The sequence below is a fragment of the Hyperolius riggenbachi genome, chromosome 4, assembly GCF_040937935.1.
Source record: "Hyperolius riggenbachi isolate aHypRig1 chromosome 4, aHypRig1.pri, whole genome shotgun sequence".
Lineage (NCBI taxonomy): Eukaryota > Metazoa > Chordata > Amphibia > Anura > Hyperoliidae > Hyperolius > Hyperolius riggenbachi.
The window spans coordinates 183,472,359-183,494,399 of record NC_090649.1 but is presented as its reverse complement, the minus strand read 5'-3'; the positions used below and the strand labels follow the sequence as shown (position 1 = coordinate 183,494,399).

Genomic DNA, 22,041 nt, shown 5'->3' with positions numbered 1-22,041 from the left:
AAACTGATTACAAGCAAAGGAACAGGGTGTTTATGTTCCGTCAATTGACAAACAGTTCTTTTTTCAGGTTTGAATTTAAAATTATAGAGTACTTATGAGTGCTAATGTAGCCCAGATAAATAATACACCATGGGCTTGCACTTCTGATTTCTATCCCCTTTTTATACTAGTGTGCTGATGCTCACTTTAAAAATGTGCATCTAAACTGTGCCCAACTGCTCAGTCCTCCCTCCTGTCTCCAGTTTGTCAGGATCTGCACAGGGGTAAGCAGTGCAATCAGGACTTGGGCCGCATCACATAGGGCTTACCCAGTGCTCTTTCAATGTCCATGCCCCCCCCCCCCCATTGAATTCAACCAACTAGTCGAATCAGTGTTCAGCCCTTCTCGGGCAGCTTTTGGAATAATTTGTCCCCCTGAATACTTCAGAAGACAAGCAGATCCATATAGTGCATATGCAGCCTGTCTTTGGAAACACTTGAGGAAGCAAATTATTCTAAAGTCTGCCAAGGAGTCCCAAAGCAAATACATTATGTGGGGGACATTGGCGGTACGAGGGCACGGAAAAGGACTCGGAAGGCTCTATTTGATCCAGAGCTTTCTCTCTACATAGGTAAATGTTTAACCTGAAGCGTTTGCTTTAACCCTCCTGGCGGTCTATTAGAAACCGCCAGGGGGCAGCGCAGCACTATTTTTTAATTAATTAATTTATTTTAAATCATGTAGCGAGCCTAGGGCTCTCTACATGATAGCCGCTGTACATCGGCATCCCCCCGCCCGCTTCGATCGCCTCCGGCGGCGATCTTTGATCAGGAAATCCCGTGGCGACGGGGCAGGATGACGTCATGGACGTCGTGCCGTCTAAGGGAGTCCCGATCCACCCCTCAGCGCTGCCTGGCACTGATTGGCCAGGCAGCGCAGGGGGTCTGGGGGGGGGGCACGGTGCGGCGATCGGCGGCGAATCAGCGCGGAGCGGCGGCGATCGGAATGCACACGCAGCTAGCAAAGTGCTAGCTGCGTGTTGCAAAAAAAAGTATGCAAATCGGCCCAGCAGGGCCTGAGAAATCCTTCTGTGCGGCATAGGAAGGTTGAAGGATACCTTAAGGTTCGTATACACGTCCGATAAAGATCGTTCGTTACGAACGATTCGTGACGTTTACACGATATTCAAATTAGACTGAAAAGATCGTTCGTAATGAACGATTGTGTACACACGTGAACGATATAAGTATAAAGTACTGAACGACGAACGATAAAAAAATGCGTGCGCAAACGGAAGTGACGTTATGACAGGCAATAAGAACATGCGTTATCGGACGATCTTTGTACACACTGCAACGATTGAACGATTATCTTTCGAAAAAATCCGCCGGGTTGGATCGGTCCGATTGAACGATAACGATCGTTATCGTTCACAAAAACGATCGTTCACACTTTTTGAACGCACGATTATCGTTCCGATTGTCGTTATCGTTCGTTTTTGAACGATCGTTATCGTACGTGTGTACTCAGCTTTAGTCCTCACAATATTTATAAAATTACGGAATCTGTGTATGTGGGGAGTAGTGCAGTGACTTACCACACCTCCTTTTGCCCCAGCGTCAGCCTCCATTTTAGTGCAAATCCACCCGTTCTATATCCGTGGTCGGCAGGGTCAGCGCATGCGCAGTATGACCACAGGAGTACCCGCGCACTCCTGCAGGAACGCGCACTGGGTTTGAGGTCAGCAGGAAGCGTGTCACAGTGCCGGAGCGAACCTACTGCGCATGTGGTATGTCCGGGTCAGATGGCATGTGTGCTGGATAAGTCTTCTGAGGGAGTGCATATATACTCCCGTGAACATACTGCGCATTCACCGACCACGGCTATAGACTGGGTGTATTTGCATCAAAACGGAAGTGGACGTTGGGCAAGGGAGATTTATTGTGAAGAGTAAGGTATCTTTTAAAAAGAAGGTTCAGGGACTGTCTAAAAAAAATAAAAATCTGCATCCACTTACCTGGGGCTTCCTCCAGCCCGTGGCAGGCAGGGGGTGCCCTCTGCGCCGCTCCGCAGGCTGCCGGTGGTCTCCGGTGGCCGACCCGACCTGGCCAGGCCGGCGGCCAGGTCGGGCTCCTTCCGCGTTCCAAAATGCGCCTCACGGCGGCGCGCTGACGTCATCGGACGTCCTCCCAGGTAAGTGGATGCGGATTTTTATTTTTTTTTAGACAGTCCCTGAACCTTCCCTTTAAGATTGTTCCTAGGAGTGATTCATGCTGAAGATATGCAAATTGTTCCAAGTTGATTCAAATGTATGCAACTATACGAAGATTGAAAATGGACCAATCAATTTAAACCTGGGTTTAAATTGATTGGTCCATTTTCAAACTGCGTATATTTGCATTAAAACCTGCATAATTTCGGAACAATTTGCGTCTCATTGATCCGTCCCTACTGAAGACAAGTTTCTGTCTAATTCCCAGACACCCCACCTGAGGATCTGACACTTAAGGTGCGTACACACATGCGACTATAGTCGTTTGAAACGATCGTTCCCCGATCATTTCAAACGACGACCGTTTGAAAAAAAGCAGCCAACGACCATGAAGTCTAACGACGGATGAGCTAGATCGTTCAAAACGAACGATCTAGCTTGGCGGATGTTTCCCAACGACGATCGTTTGCAAAAGTAGTACATCGTTGGAAACGATCGTTCGTACTAGGCTTGACATGCGCATTTCACTATTTCTCCATGGAACGTTTCATTTTTATGCGCAAGCGCAATCGTTGCTTTATTTGTTGTAACGTTTTAACGATCTGATCGTTACACACCTTTTACAACTAACTTTACTTAGGTCGTTCTTTCTTCAATTAAAAATTTGTTCGTCGTTCATAACGAACGATCGTTGTCGCATGTGTGTACGTAGCATTAGTGATTGGTCAAGTAGATGCAAATAACTTCGAGTTGATGCAAATTTATGCAGCTTGAAAATGAACCAATCAAATCCCGCTAAGGTAAAATTCAAATTATTCATTCTCAAGCTGCTGCATAAAAATTTGCATACATTTGCATCAACTCGAAATTAGTTGCATCTACTTGACCATCACTCCTGACCCTCATGCAGCCGTTTAGCATTAGTTTGTCGCCCAGAATGTTACACCTATAAGAAACATTCCGGCATGCACATGCCACAGCATCAGTTTTGGGCCCATGCATCTCTACTGTCTACTTTTATTGTATGTGCAGTTCTTGCCCTGTTTAGTAACCTACAGCTCTAATGTATATTATTTATATTCAGGTATCATTTATTAAGATGGAATTTTGATATAAATGTATTTTTTTCCTTCTTCTGATTAGCTCAGAGTCTAGCCACAGTTTATGAAGGCCCAACCATATTGATAGACTTCATCAACATGCTCTTGGTGTTGGGCATAAAATCGCAATGTTTGCCAATCAGAATTTGCCAAATTTAATTATTACATAGGAATAAATAAAGAGGGGGGAAAGAGAAACGGACCAAAAGGAGAAAGATGAGCTACCTTCAGAGAAGGTATTAATGTTATGCAATATAAAGCATCAACATTTGCTGGGAGACCACCAATGCTCTAGTGATGCTCTTACAGAGCCGCACTCCTTGTGCCACTCTGACTTGACCTAGCAGTCCACTCAGAGCAGGTGGATTCACAAGTACTTTATTCACAAAGCTTACTTATTTTTCAACTTAACTGTAATGCTAGGTACACACCATACAATTTTCTGTTAGATTCTTCTGTTAGCTTTTTTCCATGTTGTAGGTAAATCTATCTGGCAGGTAAATCTAAGAGAAAATCTAACAGAAAATTGTATGGTGTGTGCCTAGCATAAGGAGAGCCAATTCAGGAGATAGAGATAAGAGATAAATCATGAGTTAAGTCATTTTAAAGAGGAGCTGTTAGGTATAAGGTCTCAGAGAAAATAAACACATATATCAGTAGCTAAAGATTGGCTGTACTTACATTACATATGCATTTCACTGTCCACGTTTGGATTTCACAGAATTTGTATATAGTATATGCAGAGATAGATGCTCCTGACAGCTCATGGCAGGCTCCATGTTTTTCTGTCAAATGTGTCGTCATGTCCTGCCTGCTTTCTGATCACAGATAAGCTGGTACTAAATAACACAGTGTGCAGTGAATATTAATGAGCCATGTGGCTAGGAACAATAGCTGACTCCTGCAGTGTAGTCTGCCCGAGATTTATCAGTGCTACGCGATTACAAGCTGCTGTAACGTCTCATTAGCAGCCGAGGGGAGAGCCCCAGAATGCTTTGCAGTATGGTATGCGGCTTGCGTCTTCTTAAGAATAACAGACTTGCTGATAAGCACACATCAAAGGTAACTGAGATTTTTATCTTCACTAATTGCTTTTGGGCTTCCTTCTAAACTGTTTAACACAGGAGAATAGAGGTTTAAATTAGCTTCTGCAGCCTGACAGTTACTCTTTAAGGTGAGAGAAAATTGTGAGTTAATAAGTAAGGGGAGATAATTCAACAGACAAGCTTTGTGACTCACCCCTCATACCACTACTTTCCCACCTCTCGGGGCGGAGGAAAGCAGTTTTTCTCCATTTCTGGTATGTAGCGAAAATGCAAGCTTTGAAAGTATAGTAGACTTTTTATCATGACTACTAATATGGTTTTTGTTTCCAGAATTGGTATTTTTTCATGAGTTTGCCAGTGAATTTCATGTCTATTAAAAAGGCATATTGGTGTGTGTGAAGTAGATTTTAATTTTTAGTCTTTTATCTGAGTGCTGATGTTCTGGGAGACTATTGAGCAAGAATGATAATGATGATAATAAAAATTGTGATTCCATTGGCTTATGGGTAACTCAATAGGAGGAGCAGAGGAGTTGAGCAATTAGCCCATTGCAGTTATGCTTGTTTCATGTTGTTGCAGTTCTTTCCCAATGGACATGCCTTTGCCACTGGCTCTGATGATGCTACGTGTAGGCTGTTTGACCTGCGTGCAGACCAGGAATTGATGATGTATTCCCATGACAACATCATTTGTGGCATTACATCTGTAGCTTTCTCTAAAAGCGGTCGCTTGTTACTAGCGGGATATGATGACTTCAACTGCAACGTGTGGGACACCTTGAAGGGTGAAAGAGCAGGTGAGTGCTGTTAGGTAATCATACAGTTTGGATATTCAAGGTTTTACTACATAATACAGTTCAATGATAACAGGATATCCCCTTTCATGAGTTCAGAGATGCTGAAGCTGTCAAAGATGATTCATAGATGCTGGTTCACTGTATTTAATACTTTTGCTATTTTGCATAGAGGACACCTAACGTGGGAGGAATATGCAGGCTGCCATATTTATTCCCTTTTTAACAATACCAGTTGGCGTCCTACTGATCTTTCATGCATCAGAAGTGTCTGGATCACACACTAGCAAATTCCGTCAAACATCTGATCTGCATATGCTTGTTCAGGGTCTATGGTTTAATGTATTAGAGGCAGAGGATCCGCAGGACAGCCCGGTAACTGGTATTGTTTAAAAGGAAATATGACTGCCTCCATATCCCTCTCACTTCAGGTGTCCTTTAAAAGCTCGCTCTCTGTTCTCATAATAGATATGCATATGTATAAATACCTGTCCCTTTTTAGACCAGCATCTATCTATTGAGGTGGGTTGAAGCTTGACTTTTGGTGTTAAATATCCTATGCTGACATGAAAAGCTTGCAGACATGGCTGGGGTAATTACACAAATGAATCACAAGTTTGAAGGTTCTCTCCAACTTTTCACATGACACGGACAAACACCACTTCAGTGCTCCACTGTAGATACTTTTTTTATGTAATTACCTGTGCAGAAACTTTGGTTGACTGATGTCTGAGTAATCACATTAAAGGTTCCTTGTCAGGATCCTAGACACTGACCACTTCATCTACCAGTCATTGCAGAGCTATGTTTTCCAACCCAACAACTTCTGGACATGCGATCCATACTTGAGTAGCGCAGCCGTTGCTAGGGTAACAAGTTACTTTTAGTAATGCTCTCTACTCGAGTACTGCGGGTTGCCTTAAAGTGAACTCGAGGTGAGAGTGATATGGGTGCTGCCATATTTATTTCCTTTAAACAATACCAGTTGCCCTGCTCATGTATTTGGCTGCAGCAGTGGCTGAATCGCACCGGAAACAAGCATGCAGGTAATCTTGTCAGTTCTGACAGTATTGTCATTAACACCTGATTTGCTGCATGCTTGTTCTGGGTTTATAGCTGCAAATATTAGAGGCAGAAGATCAGCAGGATAACCAGGCAACTGGTATTGCTTAAAAGGAAATAAATATGGCAGCCATATCACTCTTGCCTCGGGTTCACTTTAATAGCGTGACTCTTGCTACATGCTGCCGGAGGGAACACAGACGGCACGGCAATAGTACTGGGCTTTTGTGCATGAAACATGAAAATGGTGTGCATAATGGCATAGACCACTATTTGTCTTCACAATTAAAATCTGGATTGGTGAACTAGGGCTGTAAGATAATAGCTCTGCAGACAGTTATGATATATGAAGGGTTAAGATGATTACACAGGCTCAGTTAGTGCTGTCAGGGTTGAGCTTGATCCTTTGAGTGACACTGCAGTGCACAAGAGGAGGACATGAAATATAGACAGAGGCACCAGGCTATGTACCGGACCGCATTGGTGATATGCTCCTATTTATTGCCTGAGGAAGTGGGATATACCCGCGAAACGCGTTGCACCTTTTTGGAGTATGTAAATAAACTGATTTTTGCTTAAAACAGCAATTTTTTTTGTGTCTGTTTAGGAGGGGTAAGTCCACCGCTACCTACTTCATTTTATCCATTTTAAAGAAATATTGTTTTTACCCTGTTGGCGCCTCTGTACTACTTTTGCATGAAATATAGAGTTTAATCAGGGTCACGGTTACACAATGAATGGAGATACCACTGACAGAGATGGGAGGTATCCTTGCCAGTAAAATGATTTTGCAGTTGTTGTTTTTTTTTTTGTATGCTTGTCTTATGACATGCAACATTGACAGTACCCAAGGAGTGTTGTGTCAGAAACCCCACGAAAGGTCTTTATGTGGGAAAAGGATATTTTGTATATATAGTGTGTGTGTGTATGTAGATAGTTGCAAGAAACCATAGCTGTTGCAGCAAATCTTCTTTATTTAACCACTTTCCCCACCACTACAGTATATCTACGTCAGCTGTGGCGCCCTCCAAGCCACAGCGACGTAAATATACTGACCTGGCTGCAGCCCTGCTGTTCACGGTCGGGTGCTCTTTAGAGTGCACCCTCCGGCACTGTCAGCTGCAATACTAATTGGTGGAAGGGAACATATTCCCCTTTGGCCAATTAGTCCACCCCCCTCCCATGAACGATCGCTGCAGTAGTGAACTGCAGCGATCCTTCACTTGTCCCCCTCGTCGCACAAATAGTTTAAAAAATGCACAAGCATGCAGCCTTACTCACCTACCTCGGTCCTGCAACAATCCTGAAGCCTGATCCTCCGATCACCGCTCTGCAGTCAGCCGCATACTGCCGGAAACCTGGGTCCCGGCTTGATGACGTCATCAAGCCGGGACCCGGGTTACCGGCAATATGCGGCTGACTGCAGAGCGAGGATCGGAGGATCAGGCTTCAGGATAGTCGCAGGACCGAGGTAGGTGAGTGTGGCTGCTTGCTTGTGCATTTTTTTTTAACTATCTCTGCACGGAGGGGGCTGCCTGATGGGGGGGGGGGGGGGCATCTGGCTAAAGATTCTTGAGGGGAGTGGGGATATGCAAAGGGGGGCATACATGTTTACTGGGGGACATCTGAGTAACCAAGGGGAGGGGGGGTTTACAAATTTTGCACATCTGGGCACCTGGGGGGGGGGGCATACCTTAATACTGGGGGCACATTTGGCTATAATGGGGGGGCAGCGCTAATCCTGGGGGTACATCTGGCCATAATGGGGGTAATCCTGATCTGGGGACACATCTGGCTATAAAGAGGGGCACTATTCCTGGGGGTGCATCTGTCAATCTATTCTGAGGGTGGCAAACACAGGGGACTCATCTGGCTATGCTGGGGAGGCTGATATTGGGGACACATCTGGCTATACTGGGGGGGAAAGTGATACTGGGGACACATCTGGATATCTATACTGGGGAGACTTTAACTGGTGGCACAGTTTTTATGTCAATCGCACTTTTTATTTTTAAACAGAAATTGGTCAAAATTGAGAAATGGTGAATTTTTTTTTTTTTTATTCCCCCCCCCCCCCCTTTTTCCCATTAACATGCATAGAGAGGAACGTTTTACTTGGGACCAAATACCCCCCAATGAAAGCTTAGTTGGTCTTAAAAAAAAAAAAAAGATATATAGATCATTTATGTGGCACGAGTACAGATGAAGTAATTGGTGATTAAACAGGGACACCGCTAAAGCGTCAAAACTGCTCTGGTCAATAAGGGGAAAACAAGGTCTGGATGCAAAGTGGTTAAAGGACTTAAGGCTCATACACACATCAGACTATAGTCTTTGGAAACTGAAAGATCACAGACCAATCTTACCACCCTTCATGTAGTATGAGAGCCATACTCTACACAGTCTTTTCTATGGAGCTGAACTCCACATCAGAAAAAAATCTTTGCAAGATGCTGCACACACAGATGCTGTACAGACACAAAAGATCAGGATCTGCAAAAGATCTGTTCCTGCCAAAAATCCATTCCTGCAAATTGCAATGATAGTCTGAGATCTGCAGATCATCATACACACATGATTTAACTGACATTCATCTGCAGATCAGATCCACCAGGATGGATTTTCAGATCTGCAGATGATTGCTTGATCTGCAGATGAATGTCAGTTAAATCATGTGTATGATGATCTGCAGATTCCAATGAGAAAGGTTTGCACCTGGTTCACACACCTGCCATGCAGGTACAGAGTATAGGTAGCAAATGGGTGCAAAAAGTCAGTAAACCGGACCACCTCAATTGCCCTACACATACAAGAAAAAAATAAAATGACTTGCACACCAACACTGAGATCAAAATGCATAAAGTTTTTTGTATTTTTAGAAAAAGTGAACAAAGTTTGGCTTGAGCCACAAATCTACAAAATATGACAGTATGAGTATACACAAATAATGGGAGCAAATCATGTGCCCCATGGGATAATGAACCTCGTCTGTTAGCTTTTAGCCAGTAAATGCTGAACAACAATTATCCATACGTACAATCAGTATAGTAAACAACAAACAGTCAATAGCCAGAGTAAACAAAAGGATAAATGGTGTACAAGGTTATCCCAAAAGCTTTAATACCCTGACAGCGCCGTTTCGGGGGTTTCCCTTCGTCAGAGGGTATATGCCTGGGCTCCTTGGATGGCTGCTGTGATCAGAGTGGCAAAAAGATACAATATATACCTATCTTAATGGTAGCACGCCATGTACACTATTTATCCTTTTTGTTTACTCTGGCTATTGACTGTTTGTTGTTTACTATACTGATTGTACGTATGGATAATTGTTGTTCAGCATTTACTGGCTAAAAGCTAACAGACGAGGTTCATTATCCCATGGGGCACATGATTTGCTCCCATTATTTGTGTATACTCATACTGTCATATTTTGTAGATTTGTGGCTCAAGCCAAACTTTGTTCACTTTTTCTAAAAATACAAAACTTTATGCATTTTGATCTAAGTGTTGGTGTGCAAGCCATTTTATTTTTTCTTTGATGATCTGCAGATCTCATAGACTATCATTGCAATTTGCAGGAATGGATTTTTGGCAGGAACAGATCTTTTGCAGATGCTGATCTTTTGTGTCTGTACAGCATCTGTGTGTGCAGCATCGTGCAAAGATTTCTATCTGATGTGGAGTTCAGCTCCATAGAAAAGACTGTGTAGAGTATGGCTCTCATACTACATGAAGGGTGGTAAGATTGACAACAAGTTAAATTGACAACAAGTTAAATAATCGTACTCAATGCCAAGCAGCTGCAGCTAAAGCTAACAAAATTTTGGGATGCATTAAAAGGGAAATAAAAACTCGAGATGCTAGCATAATATTGCCCCTGTTTAACTCTCTAGTAAGGCCACATCTGGAATATGGAATTCAGTTCTGGGCACCACATTACAAAAAAGATATTGCAGTTTTAGAGCAGGTGCAGAGACGAGCAACAAAATTGATGCGTGGGATGGAAGGTCTCACTTATCAAGAAAGGTTAGATAAACTGGGTTTATTTAGTCTAGAGAAAAGACGCCTTAGAGGGGATCTAATTAACATGTATAAATACATCAGAGGGCAATATAATACCTTGGCGGATGAGCTTTTTGTCCCTAGGCCTTCTCAAAGGACTAGAGGACATGATCTGCGCATGGAGGAAAAACGTTTTAGCCATTTATTTAGGAAAGGGTTCTTTACAGTAAGAGTGATTAAGATGTGGAATGCATTGCCACAGGAAGTCGTTATGGCAAACTCTATACCTGCATTTAAAGGGGGCTTAGATGCTTTCCTTGCGTTGAAAGACATCCATGGCTACAATTACTAGGCAATGCCTAATGATGTTGATCCAGGGATTTTATCTGATTGCCATCTGGAGTCGGGAAGGAATTTTTCCCTTTAGGGGCTAATTGGACCATGCCTTGTAAGGGTTTTTTCGCCTTCCTCTGGATCAACAGGGATATGTGAGGGAGCAGGCTGGTGTTGTACTTTATACTGGTTGAACTCGATGGACGTATGTCTTTTTTTCAACCAAAATAACTATGTAACTATGTAACTATGTAAGATTGGTCTGTGATCTTTCAGTTTCCAAAGACTATGGTCTGATGTGTGTATGAGCCTTTAGGAGGCGAAGAAGGTAAAAAATGTTAAATACCTATCCTGGTTTAGGATCCTTAGGGGACGCCATCCGCATCCCCCCTTTCATTCCGCCGCTTTTCTATTGCAATGCCCAGGCTCGGGGGGGGGGGGGAGGAGGGGTTCCGACCCGATCCCTCAGGTCGTCCTCCGCTTCCCCACTGAAGATGGCCGCCAGGTGCAGCCGCGGCTGCGCAGTTCTTATAGCCGCAGCTCTACATCCTCCTCCAGCTCCGACCTCCTTTCCCGGCAATCTCACGTGTTTTATGTACGCGAGACTGCCGAGAAAGAGGTTGAAGCTGGAGGAGGACGTAGAGCTGCGCAGCTGCACTTGCGGCTATGAGAACTGCGTGGCCGGACCTGGCGGCCATCTTCAGTGCATGTGCCTGGGCGTTGCAATAGAAACACGGCGGAATGAAAGGGGGGATGTGGATGGCGTCCCCTAAGGATCATAAAACAGGATAGGTATTTAACTTTTTTTTTTTTTTTACCTTCTTCGCCTCGTAAGTTCAACAAAAACGTTTTGCTTCTTAAAGGACTCCTGAGGTGAACGATTGTAATTATTTTTACTCACCTGGGGCTTCTATCAGCCATTTCAGTCCCTTGTCGCAGCTCTGGTCCTCTTCGGTGTCCTGCTGGCTGCCCGAACAGAGCGGCGACCTGGTGGCAGGTTGTCCCTTCTGGTGTCATCTGGCGCATTCTGCATCGGCGCAGAAGAGACAACCTGCTGGCGGATCGCCGATCTTTAAGGGCGGCCAGCAGGACACAGGAGGACCAGGGCTGCAGCGAGGGGCGGGAAGAAGCCCCAGGTGAGTAATAATAGATTATAATTGTTCGCCTCGGGAGTCCTTTAAAGAGGAATGCCCATTTAAATGCCTAAGTGCTGTTTGGATTAAAATTCTTCAGTGCTTGCTGTAATTACTTACTATTACAGAATTGAATACATCTTCGTGTCTGTTGCTGCTGCTAATTTGCATTACTGTAATAAAGTTTCTTGCAACTTTGTTCATACAAAATATCCGTTTTCCATATAACGAGTTCTGAGAGTGTAGTGGAACACCATTAAGGATATGGCTTTTTTCAGAATATAGACACTCCCATCGCTTATAATTGTAGAAAACCTACGAGAGCCAATACTGCAAGTAAAGAAGGTTTAGTCTTAGATTATTTTTATGTTTGCAAAGTGGTAGTTTGTTTACTATCATCATGTTCATTTCTGCACATGTAATTAACTGAGGAATGTATCAAAATGACTTGAAGCTGATTATTTTCCCCTCCCATTTGTGCTTTCACAGGAGTCCTCGCTGGTCACGATAACCGCGTGAGCTGTTTAGGGGTAACGGATGACGGCATGGCTGTAGCTACAGGGTCTTGGGACAGTTTTCTCAGAATCTGGAATTAACGTGGGCAGAGATCTTGTTAATGTCTCCACCGAGATCTGGAGAGGTCAATGCTGCAGCCTATAGCTGTGAAATAACATTTCTACCTTGTATTTGCAGGTGAAGTTTTTCTATTCACAGATTATTATTACACAAAAAGGCTTTCTTTAAACTAGTAAAAATCAAGTGAAGTCATAAAGGGTTCAAATGGGGGAAAGAGCACTGGTGACTATTGAAAAGGGGCTAGCACACAGGATCATGGTGACCAAGAGTGTTTAAGTTGTTTAACCCTTTTGCTGCTAGAAAAGTCGTTTTTTTGCATTGTAGACCTTTACAGCAGCCTCACGGTTAAAGGATTTCTGCTTTGTGCTCAAAGTCTGCTGAGTCTGTACCTATTATTATTATTTTTTTTTTATTACTATTATTTTTGTACATACCTGAATGTACACACTATAGCAGCCAATCATGTAATGTTTGTATGTAAAAAAAGAAAAAAAAATTACACAAAAAAGAAAAAATTGAGATAATGCCTTTTTTATTTAAAGAATATGAATTGTAGCTTTTTTTGAACGCCACAATAGTTTTAGTGATAAATATACTTGATTGTTGTGTTTTTTGTTTTTTTTTTTCTTTGTGATCTTGCTGTGGATGAAACGAATCATTGCCCTGTATTTGTACCCATACAGCTGTAGTATATCTTCACCTTTTAGACGGGCCAGTTTGTATATCTACTCACTTATATTCCCTCACTTATCCTTCATCTAGCATCATGGAACTGAAAAATTGCAGTGTTATGTACGGATCCCATTGTTATGCAGGAAACCTGAACCCAACTAGTCTAGTTTCTGACTTGAATGCACTAAATGTAAATTGCTAAAAAAAAAAAATTCCCATCTATCTGCACTGAAAGAAAACTTGAACTTTGGTTTTGGTCCTTTTTCAAAGTAACAAATACATTTTTCTGTGAAATGGTTTTCACCTTCCCACTTGACAATCATGGATGAACAAAATGGTTCCTACCTTTGAGAGAGATTCTATCTTAAATGACCTGTGACTAATCTCCCGCGATACAGTATTGGGGCTTAACTGAAACGTGTTACCATTATTTTATTGGAATGACACAATCTATTCAATTTGAGGCACACGTCAACATATCTTGGTTTACCTGATTGTTTATATTTATAAAGTATTGTCGTAATGCAGGGTAGGATTGTTAAACTTAGACTTGATAAAGATTTTTAAAAAATCCCAGTATTGATGCAACCAACTTAAATTACACCATACTGTTTTGTGCATACAAAAAAATGAAGCCCTCTTTGACATACATGTTGAATGAGGAATTGTTATTGGTCTCTTGAGCTAGTTGAGGATTGACTACACAAAATATATTAGCACTTGTTTTTGTACCAGACTCTAGGCTGGGACTGAGCTGGTCTACATGGCTGTCTAGCTTGGTGTGGTAAAGTTGAAGTATTGGCACTGGTATTTGCACATTCATGCCGATTTATGGCACTTCTAGCCTGGCCGGATGATACAGAGGCATGATGGGTTTATTTTGAAATAACTTTATGCTGTAGCACCAACAGACAAGATATTAACAGCCTCCATTTCTGAGAAGAGTCTGCAGAAATAGCATGCACCACGTGCCATACTGGAGCTTTTCTTGTCTGGATTTTAGCTGTATTGCAGATGGACTAGCACTTGTCGGAGAACGGTGTGCTTGTCTGTTTGCTAATATTCTCAGAAGAGATCACTCAATGGTCAGATTGTATAAGCATATCCATCTGCCATGTAATGCATCATCTGATCAGAATGCCTGTCAGATAAGGCTCTGTATTTTGACATGTTAGGCTTGTAGCAAATGAAGGTTTGCGGAGTACTCCTTAACCAAAGTTAAAAAATGTGCATAGCCAGCCAAATGTTAAGTTGCCAGCCCCCTTACTTGTAAAAGGCCAGGATATGAAAGTTCATAGTTTATGTAGGAAATAATGGTTTGTTTACATTCCAAAGGTGATCTGCTAGAAAATCTCCCCATGAGCACTTGCTGTGGAAGTGGGTTTCATTATGGACTTTCTAAAGTGTCCACTGCATATGGTGCTCACACGCCACCACCACTCACATTCCTTATCGACGGTCCTAGAAATAGATACGGCCAACACAACACTTTGGCACTGAGGTGCAGACAGAAGTACATAGTAGGTCAGTAATGCCAAAAGACCGATAAAACCAAATTTCTGGAAAAAAAGTGTGGCTTCCTCAAGGTATTTCCTCCAAAGTTGAGCAAACTGCTGGGAATAAAATGATGCAAATAATGTGAACTTTTTCTCTGATAGTATAGAATGAACATGGAAAAATTGTTCAGGGGGGGGTTCCAGTTGGAAAAGGAAGGGCAAAATCTTGAAAACCAAAATCACTGTAAAAACTGGTCTAGTATTATGAAGGCTGCTCAACTCGTAGCTTCTTGTTTAATATGAGCCACAGTTAATTGATATATACACACACTGGCTTCTCCAGTGAGGTACATGGTGCTCACTTCCAGCCAGTGCAGCTTCTGCACATGCAGGAGCTGGAGGCAGCACTCCGATACTTCTTTTGGGGTGCAATAAGCCTTATGGTGCAGGGGTCTGCAAGGTGGACTGTCTTCTGACAGTTTGTCCCAGTATGAGGGACATGTTCATTCTGCAGTTCTGGGCAAAGGAGCCAGAGAGCTGCTCAGTAGTATTCAGGGAACATACAGCCTGGCCTGCATGAGCAGCACAAGTAGCAATATACTTGTAGCTGTATGGAGATGTGACAAGTGCAGCAACCAATTTACTTTAATTGTAACTACATTAAAAAAAATATATCTCTTAATGGTTCCGATGAAGTACTGCACTTTGCCTGTTATCATTGCTCTTCATGCTTTTTTGTTTTTTTTAAGTGATTATTCACATTTGTTGCAAATATCACTGTGCACTAGTGTTTCTATAATACAGAAAACATTTGCTGCCCTACCAGCACTAAAAGGTGTCCAGGCTGCTTTGAGGCCCATGACCATTCATCTATGTGCCACGTCCAGATGCTCTGTGTTAAATACGTACGTTTTATACATTCCTTCTGGGGGCTGAATCTTTGCCCAAAGCTGTTCCTAGGCAGTGTGGCATGATGACATTATGCTGTAGGTCCTATATGGACTTCATTGCTGAGACATATGAATGGATTGCAAACAGACTGGACATCTTACAGTGCTGGCAGCACAGTAGGGCGGTCACCTTGTCTGTGGGGGCAGGGGGTGGAGCTGTTTTACAATGATATTTTTGACGATGAAATATGTCCATGATGAAGAGGCAGATTGTAAGAAAGTCCCTTGATGTTGGCGAGACAAGGAAATGTCTCCAAGCTGAACACTATTCAGTGCCAAACAGCCCGATCTCCATATCCTCGCAACAGTGAGTGCAGAGCTAGCAGTATTGGGAGATCATGCAGTGACATCAGTGTCCACATTCTGTACCTCAGTGATGATGTCTCTAGCTTTTTGTAATCTCATGTATGATGACTGAGCCAACAGTACATCTGCCTGTACTTTGTAGTATTGTATGACTGGTGTATTATTATTATTTTTTTATTTATTTGAAGTACTGTGCCTCTTGCCAGGATTCTAATGAAGGAAGTGCCAATTAACTAGGCAGGACATCTACATTTTTAGAGCACTTTCCTGCCCAAGTATTCTAATTCAGTGTGAAGGACCAAAAGGTAACCAAGTCAGTGTTGTGCTGCTCTAGTAACGCCTCACACAAAGTACTTGCTCACTGCTTTATTTTTCCTGTCTGTATCCTAAACTAGATTTCCTACTGAGGGCATTGAAACTAGTGAAAGTTCTTTTGAGAATAGATCATCTAAGTCAGTGATCTGCGAACTTGGCTCTCCAGCTGTTAAGGAACTACAAGTCCCACAATGCATTGCGGGAGTCTGACAGCCATAGTCATAATTCATAAACACAAATGCATTGTGCGACTTGTAGTCCCTTAACAGCTGGAGAGCCGAGTTTGCAGATCACTGATCTAAGACAACAATGATGTTTCCTTTGAGCACAACTATGAGATCAAACCGAATTGGCACATAAAATATCATCAATATACTTTAATGTGTCTTCTAAGTATACTTAACCATGCTGCAATGTCACCACGTCTTGTCTTTCTGGTATTCTTATGGCTGCAGCCCCCGGCCATTCTACTTACTCATATTAAAGGGGTAGATCTTTCTCCGAGTACTGAGATTTCTTCTTCTCAGTCTGGTTAGCTCTTGTGCATTGCTAGCTGCCAGAACATTATCAATGTACATTTTTTGGAGCTTGTGTTGCTATAAGATATGATTGAGTAGTAACCAGGATTTTCTAGTAATTTTTGAAGAGTAAATGTGAAATATACTATAAATGGAACTTTGACACAAAATGACAGTTGCGTAAAGGAATTTCAGTTTTCGATACACTAACTGTGCCAGCTGTGTAGTAGATGTCCGGTATTGTAGCTTCGATAGATTGTACTTCCTGATCACCAGGATGCCCACATACTACTGTTGTGAAATGTTGACACCTAAGAACATTAACATATCTGTTCTAGCTGTTAGTTTGATTTTTCTGATCAATATGGGAATTCACAATGTGCCAATATATGATCCTTTGTAATAATGCCAAATTAAGCAAGTCATTTTTCAGCAGAGCGTAGTTGTTGCATTTGGAAATGTAAAGGATACCTGTAGCCTTCTATAAAAAAAAAGTTACATGCTCCCCTAAGAGGGAAGGCTCTGGGTCTCTTGGATTATTCCCAGTCCTCTCTGCGTCTCCTTGTTCCACTGGTCCAACTTTAATGCTGAAGAAGCTTTCGGGCCTCATCAGGTCATAGAGTAATTTTGACGACAAGCGGCTTAGTACTGCCCATGCGGAACCATGAACTTGCGCATGCGTAGTGCAAAGCCGTTCGTCTTTGGAAGTACTTGGAAACCTGAGTACTTCCGAAGCCTCCAAGGAGACCTGGTGGGAGATTTAAACTGGGGACAGTGGGAGACCGAGAGGACTGAAAAGGCTCTATAGGATCCAGAGCCTTCCCTCTTCTTAGTGAAGACTACAGGTATCTTTTTATGCAAAGCCAGGTCGATCTGAGGCAGATGCAAAACCTCTTTGTATGTCGTATAGATGTTATATAGATGCAGTGTTTTGCACCCACCACAACATCTTGATGAGGCGAGGATTTTAAAGGAAAAGGCAAAACCACCCGAATAATGTTTAAGTATGTGTCTTCTTAAATGTTAACTGTGCCAAGGCATTTACCTCTACTACAGCAGCCTTTGGCTATTGGGCAGGAGCAGTGTGGAGATCCCTGATCACTTCTTGCAGATCTGTGTTTTGAAGGGCAGCTGTCAGTAGCGATGTTGGAGGTGCAGTTCTTAAAGAGAACCAGAGATGAAGCAACCTCATGTATTTTACCTTATAAATCAGTGGGAACATGACGGTAAACACCTAATCTGCTCTTTGTTACATTGTTCTCTGTTTAATTTGCCTATTATCACCTCTAAGATAAGAATCCCGACTAAAGGTGGCCATACACTGGTCGATGTGCCATTAGATCGACCAGCTGACAGATCCCTATCTGATCGAATCTGATCAGATAGGGATCGTATGGCTGCCTTTACTGCAAACAGATTGTGAATCGATTTCAGCCTGAAACCGATCACAATCTGTTCAGCTGCTCCTGCCGCCTGTCCCCCCCCCCCCCGTATACATTACCTGAGGCTGGCTCCCGGGCGTCTTCTCCGCACTGCACCGCACCGCTGTTCTTGCTCCATCCCGGCGCTTCCTGTGTTACTCCGTGACCAGGAAGTTCAAATAGAGCGCCCTCTATTTCAACTTCCTGGTCACCGGAGTGACACAGGAAGTATAAGCGTACACTGGGACATGCGGTGCAGCGAGGAGAAGAGGACCCCGGAGCCAGCTTCAGGTAATGTATACATGCTCGGATCGGGCCCGAATCGTACGCCGCAAGCGACGCGCTCCTACCGCCGGGCGATCGAGGGTAATTTCCCGCACGGCGCGATCGACGGTCCGATCCGATTTCGGGAGGGAATCGGATCGGCGGGTGCGTTTAGCGCAAGCGATTGGCAGCAGATCCGATCCCAGGATCGGATCTGCTGTCGAAACGGCCGTGAATTGAGCCAGTGTATGGCCTGCTTAAGCAGTTGGTCTGGCTTTGCTACAGAATAATTATAGCTGAGACTGTGTTCTCTTTGGTGTCTTCAAGTCCAAGCCTGCCCCCTGCTGGCTTTGCTCAGGAATCATTATAGCTGAGTCATTATAGCAAAGCCAGACTCAATGCTCAGTCCGGGATTCTTATCTCAGCTAGATAACAGACACTTTTAGCAGTGAGGATGGAACAGAGAGCAGGGTAAATGTTTTCTCTAATGTTCCCACTGATTTCTATGGTAAAATACACAAGGGTGCTTCGTCTCTGGTTCACTTTAAGGTGGCCCTACAAGTGCGAGAAGCATCAACCAATTTACCTGTTGTCTCTATGAGACCACCCACAGCTTGCTGACCACAAAAATGTTGGAGAACCTCACCTATTTGTATTGTTTTTTTGTGAGTTAGAGTGAATTTCTCAGCAAAATTTCTCATTGGGGGCCCAAGATTATACTTGGCTCCTCCTGGGAGTCTTCTTACAGTCCCTGCCCACATTGCTTACAGCCAGCATTATCTCCTGTCTACACAATGCATTTTCTGGTCAGTGGATCCATGTCTGGAATCTTGGTGTTATCGCTATCTGTATACAGTAAATCATGGCTTACAGAGCCGTGATGGATTTGCCAGAATAAAGACTCCCAAAGACTAAGGCCCTTATCCAATTCACTTTTCCTCTTGCGATATCTCCAAGGAGATAACTGTTTATTTCTTCTATGACTTAACTTTCCAGCAATTGGCAACTAAACAAAAGTACTTGAAGATAGGTTAAAACAAAATTAACCTCAAGCACATTTTTGGTACTTTCTTACTTGTAGGGGCTTGAAAAACGTATTGATTAGGGGCCTAGGTTGGTAACTCTTGTTCCTCCAAAAGGTGGCCACACACCATACAATTTTTTTAAATATCTGTTCAATTCAAGAATAGCAATCAATTTTTTCTGACTGATTGTAAGAATTCATAAATCTGACCAATGTACCCACACACCTATGTTCATTTGTTTCTCCAATCATGAATAAAATAAGTTTAGAAAAAAACTGACAATCCATCACACACCATGCAATTCTTGATAAAGTTAGTCTGAAATTTCCAACATGTCAAATCTCCAAAAATCAAACAAATGGGAAATATGATCGTATTTTTCGAGCAAAAACAAAGAAAAGCTCTCAATTGTTTTGGCACAACCGATTGTAATTATCGAATTGGTGAAAAATTGGATCTTTTAATTGTATGGTGTGTGGCCACCTTAACAGAGATTACATTTTGTTCAGAAAAGTCACTTGCAAGTCCCTGGCAGAGCTGTCTGACTGCATCTCTCGCTCTTTCTCCATGCAAATAGCTCATACATGGGCAGGCTTAGAGACTTGCCTAAGAATGGGCAATTCATGCCTCTACCTCTGACCCCCTTCATAACGCTATATGTCTGCATTTGGCTTTTGCCTTAAAACATGCCAGCCTGTGTGCTGGGTCACAGCATAAACCAGAACGGGCTGGAAATGGGAGTTTCTGCTAAAAGGTGTGCAGTGTGCTTAAAAACAAACATGGAAAGTGTAGAAAATGACCCTTTTTGTCACTTGTTTTAGGAATATCCCTCTGGTTTAGACCTTACAATGTGTAATACAAGATATGATGCTGAAACGTGGGCAGTTGAGCTATTTTTCCCTCTTCCAGGGGGGTAGGGCATGGCATTGTTCTCTACGTTCAGCAAATGAGATCTAGCCTGAGAGCACCATGGAGCAGTTTCTCCAGCTCTGTGCTGGAAGTACATTCCACTTTGGAACGCTTGCCCCTACAGGCCTCATGTACTATGTTCTGCTGTCTGTGTAGCTGAAGCTCAGGCCGCTTTAGCTATTGGAACATTTGTAGTATCACCAGTGAGATTTTCTAGATGCGTGAAAGAATCTGAGATTGCGTTTCTTGTGCAAGTAATGAAGCATGGTTCATGGAGCACCTTGTATACCCTCTGGCATGCATGCTAGTGGAATGATCTTCCTGATGTTCAGAGGCACCATTGGCCTTGTCTCTTCTCTTTTTATCCAATTGCTGGTTGTATAAAATACATGCAGAATGTTTAATGCCGTGTTGTATGGTAATATGTGCAAACAGTGTTACTGATTGATATAACCTAATAACACATTTACATGTGCCTCACAAATCCTTCCTACCACACAGTATGCTAGGGTTCCAATATTATGGACTTCAGTGGAGACTAGTAATAGAACTTTGCAGCCTCTTATTGCTTTCTTTACATAGTGGTGCTTAATCCTGTGTGTTTCTCCATTCAGGGGGAATAAAGGCAAAAAAAAAACAAAAATGAAAAAAAATAAATAATAAAAACAAATTAAAAAAAAAGAAAGGAAAAACTATATATATATAAAAAGACATCTTCTAACGTGAGTTATTATTACACTTTATATCCATTTAAAGTCCAGGGTTCAGTTGCTTTTGGAGAAACATTGGTTGCTGTAATATACACTTTTAAGAAGAGAAATCTAGCACATTCATTTTATAACATTTTTACTCATGTGTTGCTGACAAAAGGCTTTATAATTATCGACTCTGAATTCTGCACTGCCTTTTGGATCGTGTATGTATTAAGAACTGTCTTAAAGGTTTTAAGCCAATTGAAAACCAGGGACATGCCATGCTTTTTATTTCCAGTTTTACTTTTACTCTCCTTTTAACAGTTGCTGTTGTATAAAACAATTTCCCTGTGAAATAATCACTTGCTATAAACGTTTTGTTTATATTTTTCCACAACTGATTTTTTTTTCTTTGTATTTGTACAGTGGCTCAGTGAAACCAATATGTTGCCATGAATTGATATTGTATCCAATAAACAAGTGCTTTTAACCAGATATCTGTTTTATGTCTTCCTTCAAATAATTCTAATTGCGTACTATTTTTTTGGGGGGGAGGGCTGCTGTGTGTACACCACATTCAAAATGATTTTCCTCCGATTTTCCTAAATAGAGAATGCAAGCTGCAGTCAGCATAATGTTTGAGTCATCAACCATTAGGGCCCATTCACACTTGTGCGTTTTCAGAGCGATTTCAGCTTTGCTGAAAATCGCTAGCGATTTGAAAAATGTGTGCTTAATGAAAGTGTATGGAAGTGTTCTCATCTAAGCGTTTAGCGATTTGCGTTGCATGCAGCGTTTTCTGAGCGATTCTGGAGCGATTCAATAAAAGTATTTGAATTGAACTAGAAATCGCAAAACGCTAATCACTGGAAAAACACTCTACACAGTAAAAGACAGAAAAACGCTCAGCGTTTTGCATTAGCGTTTAGCGATTTCTAGTGTGAATGGGCCCGTATAATTAAAATTTTACTGAACAAGCCTCCTAATAACGGTATGTTTTTCAAAAATAAAAAACTTCAAATGCACTGTTCCGAATCAATATGCACACAACAGAGATTCAAAACCGTTTACAGGTTGTGAAAAACTGAAAATGGTAATTTGTTGAATTTTCTGCATTAGGTCATATTTACTGAAATCAAAAGCTATTTCAATCAAAAACATTGTAACGGGTCAAGTTGCATATTAACCACTTGACGCCCAGTGCTAACCCCCCTAAAGACTAGACCATTTTATGCA

General features: G+C 42.3%; 1 protein-coding gene across 5 annotated transcripts in view; it reads left to right on the top strand.

Moving 5' to 3' along the window:
- GNB4 (G protein subunit beta 4) overlaps nt 1-21,300 on the top strand; it is a 146,419-nt gene extending 125,119 nt beyond the window's left edge. For 4 of the 5 annotated variants that reach the window (XM_068281061.1, XM_068281062.1, XM_068281063.1 and 1 more), the window contains exons 9-10: nt 4,918-5,134; nt 12,151-21,300. In XM_068281061.1, coding sequence (XP_068137162.1) covers nt 4,918-5,134; nt 12,151-12,257 — 324 coding nt within the window. In that variant the 3' untranslated portion in view covers nt 12,258-21,300. The remainder of the gene's footprint in view (nt 1-4,917; nt 5,135-12,150) is intronic. The other variant, XR_011031393.1, reaches the window with a different exon arrangement.
- The last annotated feature ends 741 nt before the right edge of the window (nt 21,301-22,041 follow it).